General features: G+C 39.6%; 2 protein-coding genes across 13 annotated transcripts in view; one reads left to right on the forward strand and one right to left on the reverse strand.

Annotated features, from left to right (window-relative positions):
* Positions 1-17,019, reverse strand: part of CACNA2D3 (calcium voltage-gated channel auxiliary subunit alpha2delta 3) — a 740,859-nt gene that overhangs the window by 100,020 nt on the left and 623,820 nt on the right. The gene's annotated exons all lie outside the window — the stretch shown is intronic.
* LRTM1 (leucine rich repeats and transmembrane domains 1) lies at positions 2,612-12,939 on the forward strand. The gene is made up of 3 exons (XM_065551001.1): positions 2,612-3,099; positions 4,609-5,205; positions 11,970-12,939. The coding sequence occupies exons 1-3, from the start codon at positions 3,093-3,095 to the stop codon at positions 12,401-12,403; spliced, it is 1,038 nt and encodes a 345-aa protein (XP_065407073.1). The 5' UTR covers positions 2,612-3,092; the 3' UTR covers positions 12,404-12,939.

Below are 17,019 nucleotides of genomic sequence, written 5' to 3' on the forward strand. Positions count from 1 at the left end.
ACACACACACACACCATTGAATTCATCAGCCTAGGGAAAACTTTATTAAAATCCGTGGAGAATTTTTAAAGTGAGAAAAAACAGAGCCATAGCAGGAAACAATAACATGAAGAGTTACTGTATCCTGTAACAAGGTCAGGAGTTGCTAGAGGAGGCCCTAATGTCAGTCATCATTGATGCAAGGGATGGGATATGTCAAGGATGGAGGAATGGCCTCTATTGCAGGAAATGCAGTGAGGCAACACTTAAGGCAAGGGCCTTCCCAACTGCTGTAGCTTCAAACAGCAAAACATAATTATCAGTGATGTGGAATACTTGTCGCTAGCAGGGCTGCTGAAAGTGTCATCTCTGAGTGTTACAGTGGCTTGTGGTAGCCCCATTTACATCTAGGTCAATCCTAATTAAAATTAGTCCCTATTAAACCAATATTTACTTCCATTTGTGCATGCATTTGCAGGGGGAGGGATAGATAGCAATATCTTAGAGCACAAAGGTTTGGAAGCCTTTGTTTTAACCTTTTATATAGTTTGGTATTAATATAAAGGCCACTACTCCTGGCCTTTAAACTCAACGCGTTTGGAAAGTCAGAGCATTTAAGTGCTACTGTGGTGCCATGTGACTCACGTTCACAGGATTCTTTTTCACTGTGTTGTTAGTCTTTCATCTCGAACCAACATGATGTGTCATTCATCAAGGGTGTAATAAACTATAGTCTATCATCTACAGCAGTAATTGTACCATTCTCTGGACGAAAAGTTATGATTACCTTACAATGTTAGTTGCTCTACATTTTCAGTCACTGTTCAGCTTTCCTTCGATTCTTTTGACTGGTATCAGATACAGTTCAACAAAGTACAACAAAGTATTATACAGTTCTAATTTTTCCAATTTTTCCTCACCTTCACTGAACAATTTCTATTTAGTTACCACATTTGTAAGATGCCATAATTTGGGGCGGGGTGGGGGAACGTATAAAAGCTCCACTTTGGAAATGAATCTGCAATACCAACTCTCCTCTCCAAACTCAGGGCCAAATTCTACCCTTGCATATGTCTAGGCAACTCCCATTGGAATCATTGGCAGGTTCGTGTATGTATGAACTGTTAGGACATCTAGGAGCAGAGACTTGTCCAATAGCAGTAGAGGCCAAACCAGCCTTTTCTGCATACATCTGACCAGGAAATGTTGTCATTTTCTGCTGTAAGAAGAGCCGGTCTTATGAATTCCTGCTTTTGTCAACTCCAGGTAAGACCAGTGTAATACCCATGAAGGCTACCTAGAAATTACAGCTAATATAGCCTATAGTGGTCCACCTTCTAAAGAAGAAAGACTGAATATACTGCTTTGCAATCTATTACTGGATCCTATCCAATTCAACGTCCTGCTCCTCTGCCACAAAGCCCTAAATTGGGCTGAACCCTGCCCATATCTGTGACCATTGTGTGCTCTCTCTCTCTCTCTGTCTTAGGGCAGCATTCATTTGGGGCATTTCAAGTGAAAGGGCCCCATATGCTCCTATAAGGGGCCTTGGCCAAGCTTTCCTGGTGAATAGTCTGGGTTGCAGATCCAGCCTCTGAAACAGTCAAGACTGAGTCCAAACTTTGCCACGTTCACAGCATATTGCAAGACCCACCTCTTTGATCAAGTGTTTTCCTACTAGGAGAGTGGAGTACCCTAACTCCAATCAGAGTACAACCCTAGTATTAAAGTCTGTGTAGGAGAAGTAGGGAGTGGATTGCTGTGCTTCCTTCAGGGGAGCAATCTTACTTATATTTATATAAGATTAACTAGAGAAGACAGAACTTCAGAAATTAGTTTATAAATTATTGTTTAAATAATGTAGAGGCAAAATTTGGCTCTTGATCTCCTGAAAGCTCAAGCTAATTAATTTACATACCAAATATTAAGCGGAAGCACTTTCTGCATCATCCCATAGTATTACAAATAAGACTAGTAGCTGAGTTCACTGCAAGCTGTTCATGTGCATCCAAAGGCAGAATTTGGTCCTAACAATGTTACGTTGTATGGTCAGCATTTGGAGAGATCTGACATTTTCTGATGGTGCAGTTTCAAGACAAAGCTAACAGACGTATAAAAGTGAGCATGTGACCTTAAAGGAGCTCATTATACCAGATTTCACATTCCTTTGAACACCTTATCGCAGCTTTAATTCTATGGCAGTCATACGCCATTAGCCCTTTTACTATTGTAAATGCTACAGTGTGAAGTGTTATTTTATTTCTAAAGAAGTTAACAGTGAGATAAGTCAATATATTACCATGTGAAATATGAATTTTCAATCAAATGTCACTTAACATGTCAATGCATTTGCGAAAAAAGCAGTCCAATATTTTTAGTATCCATACAAATATGTTTGCCATCCTCACCGAGGAAGGCACCAGCACTGTGTTTCCATGCAACAAAATCCTGTCAGCACAGCTAATCCCTATGGATGTCAGAAGAATAAGCCCCAGAAGAGCAAACAACTGCACTGTCAAAACCATGTCATCAACATGCAGGCCTATTTCTAGTATTATTACACACTCCATTGCCTCCAATCACAACCCAGGAAAACTAGAATCCATGTTCAGAGTCATTGGATCTTGAGGAATTGACACAGCATGGCTAATAATCCCACAGAATTCAGAAACTACATTGGATTTTAAAAAGGCAGCCTTATTTTTGTGCTTTGGATTTGAAGCAGATTAAATAATAGAAAAGGGTAGGCTATCAGGTCATGATTTGTATACTACAGCTGTCCAGTTTGAGTTGACAGACATTCTTTGCAGGGCCAGTTGACTGAATAAGAAAGGCAGAGAAAAACTCTGAGAGTAATAGGTGGACTATAAAAAAAAAAGTGTTATTGAGGGGGGGGAAAATGAATGCAATAACAACCAAAGCTGATGGAGTTACTCACTAGAACAAATAGTTAAAGCTCCTCTGTAAACTACAGTTTCCTAAAATGAAGGTATAAAGGAAACCGGATTAGTTCACAGTCCTGACACACACTTCAAGTTGTAATATCGTGTAAATTACTGTTATAACTAAACTTGGACTAAACCTTCTGCAAGCAGGACAACGAGAGAATCACCATGAAAGGTGAGCTATAATTTACTTTTTAGACCTATAGTGAAGTGCTTTGTAAAGAAATATTGTCTTTGCCAACCAGCGTCTATTTTTAACTTTACAGTGGAAGTTATTGTTTAAGTTGTTTTTCTTGTTTCTGACACTAACAATTGCAGAACGGCATAATGCTACAGAATATGTTTCTTGAACACAGAATTCAGGCATTGTAGCAACATTTTTCAAATACAATTTCATTCAGAGTGTTAATTAATAAGTGGTTTGCAAGGTAAATTGTAGTCATAAAAATCCAAACCTTTCATTTACAGATTTAATATATTCAATACTGAAATCTCATTCTGTTGTTCTTTAAAGATAGTGTTCCCTGTTACTAATTAATGTTTAAGCTCTACAAGTCAATATGCACTGTAGCCTTTATTTTCTAAGGCTTTTAAATAGTAATTGACTAGAAGCTTTTCTACTTTGAAATAACAGATAATATTAATGATTCGATGCATCACAAAGACAATGTTAAAAGGGATTTATCCACCTATTGCTCTGATTCTCTGGAGCCAAAATAATTCATATGGGATCAACAGCCAAGACTCCCCAATATATCTTTATTATTCCATTGTATGCATATAAACATAACTTTAGGCAGCATGATGTTTTTAAAGGAATAGTGTTAACCACATATGACAGGTACAAGGTATTATTTCAGTCAAAGCCAACTGGATCACTGTCAGGAGCCATGGGAGTAGATAATAATTTTAAATATTAAATATCATTGAGTACTCCTGTGACCTCATTTATCATTTTAACAACTGTACTTGACAAATGTTTGCTTAGTGGCTAGATGTTCAAATCTTTGGAAAGTACAGCTGGCATTCAGATAAGGGAATTTCAATTAATAAGCATAAACATGAGTGGATATTTTAAAGAACAGACCTTAAAAAAATCTGGCTCACTGGAAACTTTTGTTGAATTCTCTGTAGTGAAGCCTTTGAAGATTATTGTTTTCTCTAAAAGAACACAAGCTTAATTCTTTAAGGTGCAACATGCAATCAAAACAGTAAGTAAACAGGGACTGGGCTTGCAACTTTAACATACAGTGGCTCGGAATCACTGGCTCGGAATCACTATCACCATAGAAAGATAAACATTACAATTTAATATCCTTGGGAACTCTATGGGAGTGTTTCATTCCTATGGGTATCCAGCAGCTAGAAATTCATCATATTTTTATAGCAAGGGGCTGATGGCTAAGCTTGCTAAAAGTTATTTGCATTTAAGATAAAGCCATGGAAAGTAGCTCAGTTTGAAACTAGAGAAAAATTGTCTTTAGTCTACATTATATGAGGTTTCCAAAATTTTATCTAGGGCTGATTCATACTGTTCTGATGTACCGAACTGTGAAACAAAGGTGCATTATTGTCCATTACCAAAATGTACATCTTTTGTCTATGCTCCCAATGTCTGTATTACAAAACACACTGATTATAAACTAGTTTCACCACATTATCACTTCTTTTACTTCTTGTACAGGTGACTTGCTTTTGGTTTCAAGTATCATTGTACTAATGCATATGGTATGTGGATGCCCCGAAAAGTGCCTATGTCATCAAACTTCAAAGACAGTGGACTGCAGGAATCAAGGACTTGTTGAAATTCCCTCCCACGTACCTCCTGAAACTCTAATATTACAGTTGCAGAATAACCATATTTGGAGAATCAATCAAAATGCATTCAGTGAAACCCCTTTGCTCAAAATTTTAGACTTGTCTAATAATTCTGTTTCAAATTTCTCATCCGGTGCTTTCCAAGGACTACGATACCTACAGGTTCTAAACCTAACCAAGAACTTGATTCATTACCTAGAAAACAAGACTTTCAGTTCCCTCCCTCAATTAAAAGAACTGGATTTGTCCTCCAACAGTATATTAACTTTGCCTGAAACTCTAGGAAATAATACAGGGAATATAACTTTATTGTCTGTTAAGTATAACAAGCTTCAAAGACTGGACAGAATTCTGCTAGAATCCCTCCCAAATCTGAAAGTTGTTCTTTTCAAGAATAATCCATGGCAATGCACTTGTCATGTCATTGGCCTTAAACTGTGGCTAGAGAGCTTTTTATACAGAGGTAAGTAATTTTCTCTATTAGATAAAATGTAAAGAAAATGGCTTAACATATACTTGACCTGTCTGAGCTATCATGTCTTTGATACCCAGGGCCGCCGAAAGCGGGTTCGGGCCCCGTTGAAATTTTTTTTTCGGGCCCCCCAGCAAGGGCAGACCAGCTAAACAGGGCCGATGAGGGGGGGGAAGCCGGGCCCCGGTAATTTGTACAGGCTTCCCCCCACTCTCGTCGGCCCTGCTGATACCAGAAAGCACTTAAACTCATACTTAACTCTCTCTCTCTGCTCTGGACTAGAGTTCGGCAAAAATAACTGATTTTTCAGACTGTTGGAAGTTCAAGAACATAAACTCAATTTGGATTAAACTGAATCCAAAATTTTAAAAAAATATTGGTGAATCAAAGGAAACATAGTTTGACTCAAAGCATTTTGTTTCCAGACTTTTTAATTAGGCTCAATTAAAAAAAAAAAAAAGAAAGAGGAAGTAGAGGTAATGGTTGTGGTGCCAGTGCCCACCTTATAACTTTTTGCCCAGTAGTTAGGGCACTCACCTGGGATGTGGGAGACCAGGTTTGAATCCCCACTTTGGAGCAGGGATTTGAACGCCCTGAGGTTAGTGCCTACCAGGCTATTGGCTAGTCTGGGGAGGTCTCTCTCAGTGTCTCCTGGTGAAGCTGCTTCCTTTTGTATAAATAATTACTCATTCTAGTAGGGACTTGAGCTTGGGTCTGCCCCATGCCAGCTGAATGCCCTGACCACTGGGCTAAAACTTATAATACAGAAATACACAATGCCATGGTAAAGAAAAAATGAACTTATATGTAGTTTAAAAGCAGCACAAAGTTGTTTGGCCATCTCTCCACTTGCATTTAATCTCTTCCATTTATAAATCCATTAGTTATTCTACATAAAAAGAGAATAAGACTTAACTCTGTTTTTTGTAAGTCAGAAGTTGTCTCGCTCTGCTTTTGAATGGCATTGCAATGCTTTGTTCTGAGTAGCTTTAGAATCCAAGATGATTTAGATAAAAGAAAAAAAATCATTTATAATCCTAAAATATTTGGGTTTTTTTTAAGTGTATCTGTTTTATATGCAGTGTAGGCAGTGAAAGGTATTAAACATTAAAGGAAGGACTGGCTCTGATTGCTGTGGGAGCTAGTCAGACTTTGAGAAATCAAAAGAACAAGACAATCCTATTTCCTCTAAAATAAATGTTGATGCATGAATGTGATACAAATATTTCCTTGGTTTCCTATCTGTATGTAGGTCAATATATTGGCATGGTACAATGCAACAGCTCATGTGAAGATGCTCTGTGTCTTCTGTTTGTCCTCTGTTACACAATTGCTATTCAGTATCCATTGATGGCCTTCACTCATAGTTACATCTTGAAGATGAGATTTGGTTTGTGCACAGAAGGGTGGAAGGCTGAAGAGATGAGAATGAAAGGAAATCTGAGCTGCCATAACCTATGACAAATTGTCCTTTGTTGTGCCTAAATAGAGTTGCTTTAATCATTCAACAAACAGAAGAGTTACCGTGGAACTAACCAACTAATTGCCACTCCTTATTTCTCCTTCTAATTAACTTTTAAGTGAGTTTGTGCGAGAAACTTTGCAAGAATAGCCTTAAAAACCTCACACTTTGGTTACTAGAAATGTTTAAAGTTCATATGCACACTTCCTTGTTAAAATGAAATGAATATAATTGGACAATTTATATGTCCAATTAGTGAATTGGTAACAAAGTCAAGTCTCCAAATATTTCACCACGAAATTCTCACTACTATCCAGTCACCCACTGATAAATAGAGTATACCACAGGTAATGACTAAATTACACACATACACACACACCTCAAAATTTTATTTTTATTTCAGGAATTACCACCATGAGAAGAGACATATTTCTTTTTACAGTATCTCTCTTTTTATACTGTGGCCAAATCATTGGGCCAGTTCCTTAGCATGCCCAGAGCAGATGGAAATAATTGTATTTATTATCTACCTGAAGAAAATGGTTAGCATAAGGGGAATCTCCAGCACAAGTTAAGCCATTCCAGCTGGGCACAACTTAAAGTGGACTTGAGGCTGTTCTAAATTGTGCTGGAGGCACAGCTCCCCAGGCATTCTAGGAGTGGGGAGCTGGAATGATGGTGTAATAGCACCTCCAGAGTCATCTGTTCTAGAATCAGCACTGGCACAGATAAGGATCTGGTCCATTGGATCTATGTTAACGCATGTACATTTAATTAAGTTCCATCAATACAAGATGCCTGATACTTGGCTAGGTAACAGGTGGAAGGTGGTATTAGTTATAGAAAATGATAAATACAATTAAACAAGCTTTTAAGCCAGTGATATGTGCAATTTATCAAAATAGTCAACTGGCTGAGTTGAAAGAGTGGGTCTGTAATTTAACTGATAAAAATTAGTCTCCCAGGGTTAAAATCATACTACTTTATGGACTGTTAAAATATTAAGTTATTTCTTTCAGCCCCCAGGCTTTTGTTACATTTTGCTGGACCTATTCCCCAGAACAAATTTTAGCAGGGATTGTGAATTCTGTATGCAGCGGAAGGTAATGATCCAAGATAAGCATATCAGATTATCTTAATTACTATGCCAGCAGCACAGCTTCTTTAGTTTATCTCAGAAACACAGCCATTGTTTGGCAATTCAGTGATCTTTTTTTCTTGTCTCACCTTTGCTTTATACAAATTTGTCCAAATTGCAAAAAATGAAGTGAAATGCAACACACAAACCCATTTTAACAACCAGTGTTGGAAGAAGTCTGGATATTCTGTACTCTAATATTTCTCTAGTATTCTTCTTCTGTGACTTATACTAACCAACATGAGTTATGTTCCTGTAACAGGGTAGCTGGCCCCTTAAATGAAACTGGGCTCAGCTCTTGCGTTCCAGTCAAGTGCATCCTAGCTTGATGTAATGAGGTGGGTGCCTGGCCCCAGGGAGTTATAAATGAGAGTCCAGAACACTGATAGAGTTTAGAAAGGAAGAAAGAGTTCTGAGAATAAAGAGCACTCAGAGGAGGGGATGCCCCTAACGGTGGAGCAGTGAGAGTTCCCTCATTGAGCAGTGAAGCCAGATCAGTGCTGATGAAAGCAGAAGGTACGAAGGCAGTGAAGAGGTCACCTACAAGTTTCCCCAGGCCCAACAGCCATGATCACAGAGAGCTGAAGGCTGAGAGAAGCAGAGGGAAATGCCTGCTGGCTCTCTGAGGTGGACAGCTAATGCTGACGGGCCAGAGAGAGCTGAAGGGTATATGTACTTGGAGGGGAGAAGGGGGTGGTAAATGACTACAGACATAAAGAAGGGAACCGGAATAAGTTGGAGAACTACTGACCTTAAAGCATTGGGATGCTCAGAGCCTCGGAGGAAAGACCTGTCTGTTGGGCCCAAGAAGTGAAACGTACCCTTTTTGCTTGGTAGGATTGTCTCGTGGAGTTCTTTCTGCTATTGGAGAGGACATCTCACACTGCCAACAAACACTCCTGTGCTAACAGAGGCATCCACCCAAAAACCAAGCTGTCTGGTGAAGCGTTCATGGATTGGGGTGCCAGAGTCTGCTGCTATGTTCTGTGAGCACTCCTGGAAATGTCGGGAGTGGGAGAGAGTGGAGAAGAAGAGGAAACCAGAACTGGCAAGTCCAGAATGGAGCAATCGGGATGACCATCGCCCTTTCCAACTGGAGTTTGTGCAGGACACATGACAAGAGTGGTGGGGGAGGGAAGGGGTAGTTGATTCAGTGACCATGAAGAACTTTGGCTAGCGAACGGAACATTTGAGGCGTCTGAGATCCAAGACTGGTTTAATCCCCCCTTCTTGTGTACCAGACAACAGTCTGAATACTTGCGCCTCTCTGCAGGATGGAGTCAACCTCTAGGGTAAGAATACTGTTGTGAGAGTGATCCCTGGCATGGGATCAGCACAGGGGATGTGGAAGAGGCAGAATCACCAACTCAATGGTATAGCCATGTCGAATGACACCCAGGACCCTCTTTGTCTGTTATTGCTCTCCATGCTAGCAGAAAGAGTTTGAGATTGCACCCAAAAGGGGTGGCTGGTCAGACTGTTGGGGTGCAAAGTGCTTGATGGCTCTCTAGTTGCACTCAGAAATATCGCTTAGCAAAGATTGGGCGTGTTGTGCAGATGACTTCATTGTCAAAACAGGTGGATGGGATCTGTGGCCTTTGGGCATTTCTGTGGAGGCTTACAGATGGTAGAACTGGGGCCATGAGCTCCAATATGGCCAACCTGGTTGATCCTGCTGTTGCAGCAGTAGTGCCCAAGGAGCTGAGTATCAGTGGCTCCTGGGCTGAGCTAAGGTAGGGTATTGCCATGGTGCCATTGGGACCTTCTGATAGGTATGTCTTCAGAACGGGCAGCTGACCATGCGTAACATCTGGATCCTCAAACTCAGAGGAACCAGAGTCCTTGCATGACTTGCATGAGGTGCTTTTTAAGATGGAAGACTCTGCCTTCCCATGAACAAGCAGGGAAGGAGAGGCAGATACTGCATCTGGACACGGTGTGGGCTTCCCCCAAACAGTACAGGCAGTGTTGATACTCATCGCTGAGGGAAAACAAGCAAGGACAGAAAGCACCGACTTTGAATCCCGGCCTCTTTGGCATAATCCAATACCTAGTACTGGTTGCTGGACGGGGGGGATTGTTTGGCAGAAAATGGAGAAGCACCGTTTCAAGTGATGAATCATACCAAACTTTTAGAAACAAGAAAATTACTACAGAAACAGCAAAAATCTTGACTATATACACTACCGAGACCAGGCTGCTGTAGGGGGTAGAGTGAGTTGGGGATTGTTTGGCAGTTAACCGCCGAAGCGACATCTCCAGCTCTTAAATCTACAAAACTTCTAAAAAGAATAAAACCACTACAAAAAAGTGAAGAATCCTGACTAAGTATGAAAATAAAAACAGTTTTTCTAAAAAGTTTGGAAAATGCATCACTAAGGACAAGAGGACAGCAGAAGCTCTGACTCGGACCATGCAGCGTTGGGAAGGTACTGAAAATGTGGTCGGTCTGCCCCACTCTTTATCACCTTGGGCGAAACCATGAGGCAGTGTAAGTGTGCATACATGGACCGATGGACATAACTACTTTGAAAAGCTCCATGCACTTGCACATAACCCCCAGTGGAATACAGATAGTGGCCATCACTTGAAGAATAAAATATTTCTTGAACTGAAGGCAACTCAAGCAATTGATTCTTGTTGCATATACTTCAATAATTATAGAGAATGTTTTAGTCAAGGTAGAATTCTAGTTTTCCAGTCCAACACACCCTTTTCAGTCACTCATAACCATGGAAGGATCAGAGCTGCAGAATTTGGATCTTCAGCCAGATCCACACTGAAAATATCCATGTATGGAAGTCTTTGGATCCAGGCTTTTGGTTTGACCTGTTACAGATCAGGGATTCAACTGCTAGGCTCTGATTCATCTTGGAACATCGCCAGTATTTGTGGGGAAGGTGGCCTTAGGAATTTGGTTTGGGCCCATCTTAACTCACCACCTTCTAAAACGAATTCTTTTTAAGATTAAAATTTCCATGCCAGGCCACAAAGGGAGAGGAAATTTGAACTGACTTGATTCAGTTACTTTTGAATTACGCAAACATGAAAATATACAATGGTTCTAGCCCTAACCAGTAGCTATGGGACCATGATATGTGGGATGGTAAGGGAGCTGACCTCTGATACATATGTGCTCTAATGCACTAGGGACTGATCCTGCCCTACTGCTTGAACAGGAATGAAAAGGCTCCTTACTCCATTCCCCCCACACCAAGTTCACCCATTCAGCAGAGAGCAGGAACCAGCCCTAAAGGTTGCATGGGGCATGGGTCACTTGCAGGTTTAAACTAGTGTAGATGGTGGATTCTCTGTAACTTGAAGTCTTTAAATCATGATTTGAGGGCTTCAGTAACTCAGCCAAAAGTTATGGATCTATTACAGGAGTGGGTGGATGAGGTTGTATGGCCTGCAATGTGCAGGTCAGACTAGATGATCAGCATGATCCCTTCTGGTCTTAAAATCTATGAATCTATAATAAAATACACAGGATGTGCTGTACGGACAAGTTTGAAATTAGAAAAGTCAACTGTTTTATTTTTCTAACTTTTGTATGGAGAATATTGGTTTTGGCATGTAATGTGAATGGTATCATGCTTTTATAAACTATGAAGACAAAATCAGGGCATATAGAATATTTTATTTTCACAATTTGCTTCATGGCAAATGTTAGCACATAGTGCCAGAACCATCACTACTTCATGGACTATTGCTGTGAATGCTAATAGGAAATGTTTACAGAAGACATATTGTTTCCATTTATGTTTATTAAAAAAGTAGTGTTAAGAATGTACCTGGTAACAATATCTCTTTGTTTTCATTTATGGCTTTACACCTGCCTATTTTTATACTACTGGGTGTGTGTGCACGGTGGGGGAGGAGGGTTGTTTTGTTTTACTATAAACATTGATAAAGTACAGGTAAGTTTACTCCTAATTAATTACTGGTTACAAGTAATTGCTTATTTGAGTATATAAAAGTGTTATAATCCTAGTCTTTAACTAATTGGAAATATACACAAAATAATATATGGTTGTAAATTCTTTAAAAATAGAAAAATGAAGCAGTTTATAAATTCCATTGGGCTTCATTTAGATTTTACATCAGAAAATTCAGAAAGCCAAAGAGCTCAAGATTTGAATATGTTCTTTTCAGGAGGAATAAGTGATGGCATTATATGCTCAACACCAGAAAATCGGAAGGGAAAGGACCTCCTCAAAGTTCCTTATGAGATGTACAGGGCATGCCCTCCCTCCGCTGCTCATATGCATCTGGCTAATATTCATCACCATAGCTCTGAGCACAGAAGTTCTCTGAAGCACACTCATCACAATGAAAAGGGAGAAAGTAGCCATTCAGACTGTGAACCTAAACCGAAGCCAAGGCCAGTTAGTTTGCGTCATGCAATCGCCACTGTAGTAATAACTGGAGTTGTCTGTGGAATCGTGTGTCTAATGATGTTGGCAGCTGCTGTGTATGGTTGTGCCTATGCTGCAATTACTGCTAAATACCACAGAGAACACTTGGCCCCAGTAACAGAGCAGAGTCGTCCTGAGGAAAAAGAGCCATTTGATAGTTCCTTGGCTTAAGTTACTTTTGGTCTTTGGTTTCCCTCAAGTAAGACTCCTCATTTCAATCAGAAGCTTAGTGTCAAGTAGGATTGATTTACTTGTTACTTCTGTATTTTGCTTTTTCACATTAAAACCGTTCCTGTAAAATAGACATTCATTCCTGGGAAGCAATTTATGTTGAGAGGTTAAATAGATGAAATAAATATATTATTTATGTTTTGTGCATGCATGTATTCTGAAGTATTACATGAGGATGTGAGTTTAAGATTAATTAAATCTTCATGTAACCACGTTCAAATATTCAGTTCTACATTAACGAGTCCGCTGTGTAACATTAGTACAATACATGGCAATTATAGACAGTCACTAGCCATCATAAGTGAGATTTCTGGAATGGAAAATGCAAAGCAATTTTAAGTGGCTTGGTAAAGCTTGCCTGATATGTACCTAAGGAATATATGGCAGAACAGTAACCTCTAAGTACAGGTCATACTAGATAGTAGTAGAACTGGCCAAATTATTCACTGCAAGTAACTGACCCAACAATTTTTTTTTTAAATAAATTATTTGCAAACACATTTTTTCTACTATTCAACCTGCTCTATTAGATAAACCATTTTAATATTGCATCCATGATGTAGTTTATGAGATGGAAAATCCATAATTAGCTATAGCAGTTCAGTTCTAGGCCATATCCAGAGACAGAAACATCTTTCTCTTACTTGGGGAACAGTAAAGAGGAGTGGGCAAGATAGAAGTGAAGGAGGAATATAGTTAACATGAGGGCATTGTGGCATTCTGATACAAGGATTTGAGAAAGAGCACTGACAGAAGCAAAAATAAAATATAAACACAGAAGCCACACTTACTTCCTCAACAAAGGACTAATACACAACCACCACAGGCACTTCTGATGGTCTTAATTCATAAAACTTCCATTTGGCAACTCTCATAACAGGAATAAAAAAATGGATTTGGTACTGAAACCAATACAATTGTCAGGTTTCAGAATGGTAGCCGTGTTAGTCTGCATCAGTAAAAACAACAAGGAGTCCTTGTGGCAGAGACTAACAAATTTATTTGGACATAAGCTTTCATGGGCTAAAACCCACTTCATCAGATGCATGGAGTGGAAAATACAGTAGGCAGGTATAAATACACAGCATATGAAAAGATGGGAGTTGCCTTACCAAGTGTGTGGGGGGGTGTCAGTGCTAATGAGCCAATTCAATTAAGGTGGAAGTGGGCTATTCCCAACAGTTGACAAGAAGGGGTAAATACCAAGGGAGGAAAAATCACTTTTGTAGTGCTAATGAGGCCAATGTAATCAAGGTGGCCCATTTCAAACAGTTGACAAGCAGGTGTAAGTATCAGCAGAGGGAAATTAGTTTTTGTAGTGACCCATCCACTCCCAGACTTTATTCAGGCCTAATTTGATGGTGTCCAGTTTGCAAATTAATTCCAGTTCTGCAGTTTCTTATTGGAGTCTATTTTTGAAGTTTTTTTGTTGAAGAATTGCCACTTTTAAGTCTGTTATTGAGTGTCCAGGGAGACTGAAGTATTCTCCTACTGATTTTTGAATGTTATAGTTCTTAATGTCTGATTTGTGTCCATTTATTCTTTTGTGTAGAGACTGTCTGGTTTGGCCAATGTACATGGCAGAGGGGCATTGCTGGAACATGATGGCATATATCACGAGCCCCTGATGGTGTAGCTGATGTGGTTAGGTCCTATGATGGTGTCCCTTGAATAGATATGTGGACAGAGCTGGCAACAGGGTTTGTTGCAGGGATTGGTTCCTGGGTTAGTGTTTTTGTTGTGTGGTGTGTAGTTGCTGGTGAGTATTTGCTTCAGGTTGGGGGGCTGTCTGTAAACGAGGATTGGCCTGTCTCCCAAGGATAGGTTGTAGATCCTTGATGATGCACTGGAGAGGTTTTAGTTGGGGGCTGTAGGTGACGGCTAGTGGCGTTCTGTTACTTTCTCTGTTGGGCCTGTCCTATAGTAGGTGACTTCTGGGTACACTTCTGGCTCTATCAATCTGTTTCTTCACTTCACCATGTGGGTACTGTAGTTTTAAGAATGCATGATAGAGATCCTGTAGGTGTTTGTCTCTGTTTGAGGGATTGGAGCTTGGCTGTAGACAACGGATCGTGTGATGTGGTCTAGATGGAAGCTGGAGGCATGTAGGTAAGTATAGCGGTCATTAGGTTTCCGGTATAGGGTGGTGTTTATGTGACCATTGCTTATTCACACTGTCCAGGAAGTGGATCTCTTGTGTGGACTGGTCCAGGCTGAGGTTGATGGTGGGGTGGAAATTGTTGAAATCCTGTGGGCCACCTTGATTACACTGGCCTCATTAGCACTACAAAAGTGATTTTTTCCTCTCTTGGTATTCACCCCTTCTTGTCAACTATTGAGAATAGCCCACTTCCACCTTAATTGAATTGACTCGTTAGCACGGACCCCCCCCACTTGGTAAGGCAACTCCCAACTATTCATGTGCTGTGTATTTATACCTGCCTACTGTATTTTCCACTCCATGCATCTGATGAAGTGGGGTTTAGCCCATGAAAGCTTATGCCCAAATAAATTTGTTAGTCTCTAAAGTGCCACAAGGACTCCTCGTTGTTTTTGCCAATACAATTGTGTGTTTGTATATTGTTATTCTTTCTCTTATGTCTGGCTAGATTCCCTGTAGGATCAATCCTAGCAGAGGGATCCAGAAGCAGAAAGTTTGCTATAAGACGATGTTGCAGCCACAAAATCCTCAACACCAAAGAACCAGAAGAGAAAGGATATTCTTAAACTGCAGAAACATTTTTCAAATAAAATATTTGGCTAGGAAGTTCACTGCACCATTTAACTCCAGAATTAGATTATTATAATATATATGTCTACATTTTCTAGCCTGGATTTTATTTTCAGAATTAGCATTTTGTAACACCTCTCCCCCCAACAAAAAAGGAATTTCTTTTTAGCTAGGGTAGTGACGCAAGGGTATTGGATGGAATTTTACCATCTGTGCACTAAATCATGAGCCTCAGTGCCAAACCAAACTCAAAGGCCTTTTACCTGTGGGAATTACAACGGAGCTGGGGGACACGTACACACAACCCAAATTTAGGGCCCAGCGCACCCATGCAATTAGACTGCAGATGCTAAAGCTCCAACTGACTTCAGTGGAGCCAGGATTTCACTGACACTGATCCCAATAACCTGGGACTCAGCTATGGAACGTTAAGTACAAATACCCTCTGCTCACTCCTTAAAAAAAACCAAACCAACCTACCAAAACCTTTTAGTCTGCAAAACCTCTGCCTAAAGAAGCAAAAAAAGACACAAAAATGATTTTTAAATATTTTTTTAGGTCACCTTTAAGCTGCTTTTGGCATTTTCGTGTGCACTTAAGGCCTTAAATTCTGCCATAAAGCAAGATATTTCTTACTTCCAATAATCAGGGGGTAGCCGTGTTAGTCTGTATCTACAAAAACAACAAGGAGTTTGGTGGCACCTTAAAGACTAACAGATTTATTTGGGCATAAGCTTTCGTGAGTAAAAACCTCACTTCTTCGGATGCAGCCAAAGAAGTGAGGTTTTTACTCACGAAAGCTTATGCCCAAATAAATCTGTTAGTCTTTAAGGTGCCACCAGACTCCTTCTTACTTCCAATAATGCATTTCTTTGTATGACTGGAGTAGGCCAACCCATACTAAACATGTCATATACATTCTAACATGCTGTATCTTCAAAAAATGCAGAAACATCACATTATGCTTTGATAAAATTGAATACATTTATAAATTCAGCCCACGTTGCCACAAACAGCCATTTAAGATGATAATGTTTACTAACATTTTAAATGTCAACAGCCTCTCAACAGAGAAAAATATAGAGCCAATCTTTTAAATTAACAAATGCAAACTTACAATTTTGTAATATGAAAAATGTAATGTTTATCTGTAAAAATAAAATTCAGATGAAAGACACAATTTGCTGAGTATTCTGTGAGAACCACAAATTATCTTTCACAACCACTGCAGTTCATAAGGGATAATTTTCAAACGCCTTACAGATTATTTTTAGCTGCTCATTGTATACTGCTGAATCCAGGGATTCCCTACAGAAATGGCCTTAATTTGTAAAGCTATGGACATCTGCTGCTGAAATAATGAGTTATTTGCACAGATTTATTTTGCCAGTAAAGGTCATTGACAAACAGTTTCAACAATGCAATGTAGAGTATTTCTATAAACTCTGGAAGAGCCCCTTTATTCCTGAAAACATCAGGATAACTTGTTCACTGTCTGCCATTTGGAAAGACAGCTAAAAGAAATGGATTGTACTATTCTTATCTTTCAAACAGGGGTCACCTTGTCACTTAGTTTTCAGAATCGATACATGGAAAATGGAGATGAAGAAAGTGGTCCTACTTGCAAATTTGTTCCCAATTTAGAATAGGAGATAAAACCACACAGATTTCACTTTGTTCTCTACAGAAAAAGCCCATTCATGGTTATACAGATGGAGAGAAACACAAGTACTGAGTGCTGTATGCAAGTCTTTCCATCAAAACTTGCAGAAGGATAATAAAAATTTAACTTCATTACCCTCAAGTGATCCCACTTCCAATCAGA

Source organism: Chrysemys picta, chromosome 7, assembly GCF_011386835.1.
Source record: "Chrysemys picta bellii isolate R12L10 chromosome 7, ASM1138683v2, whole genome shotgun sequence".
Taxonomy (NCBI): Eukaryota; Metazoa; Chordata; order Testudines; family Emydidae; genus Chrysemys; species Chrysemys picta.

Bases quoted from the DNA above. Each gene is read 5' to 3' on its own strand.
- LRTM1 (XM_065551001.1), top strand. The intron at 5,206-11,969 runs GTAAGTAATTTT...TGTTCTTTTCAG, and splicing joins AGAGAGCTTTTTATACAGAG to GAGGAATAAGTGATGGCATT.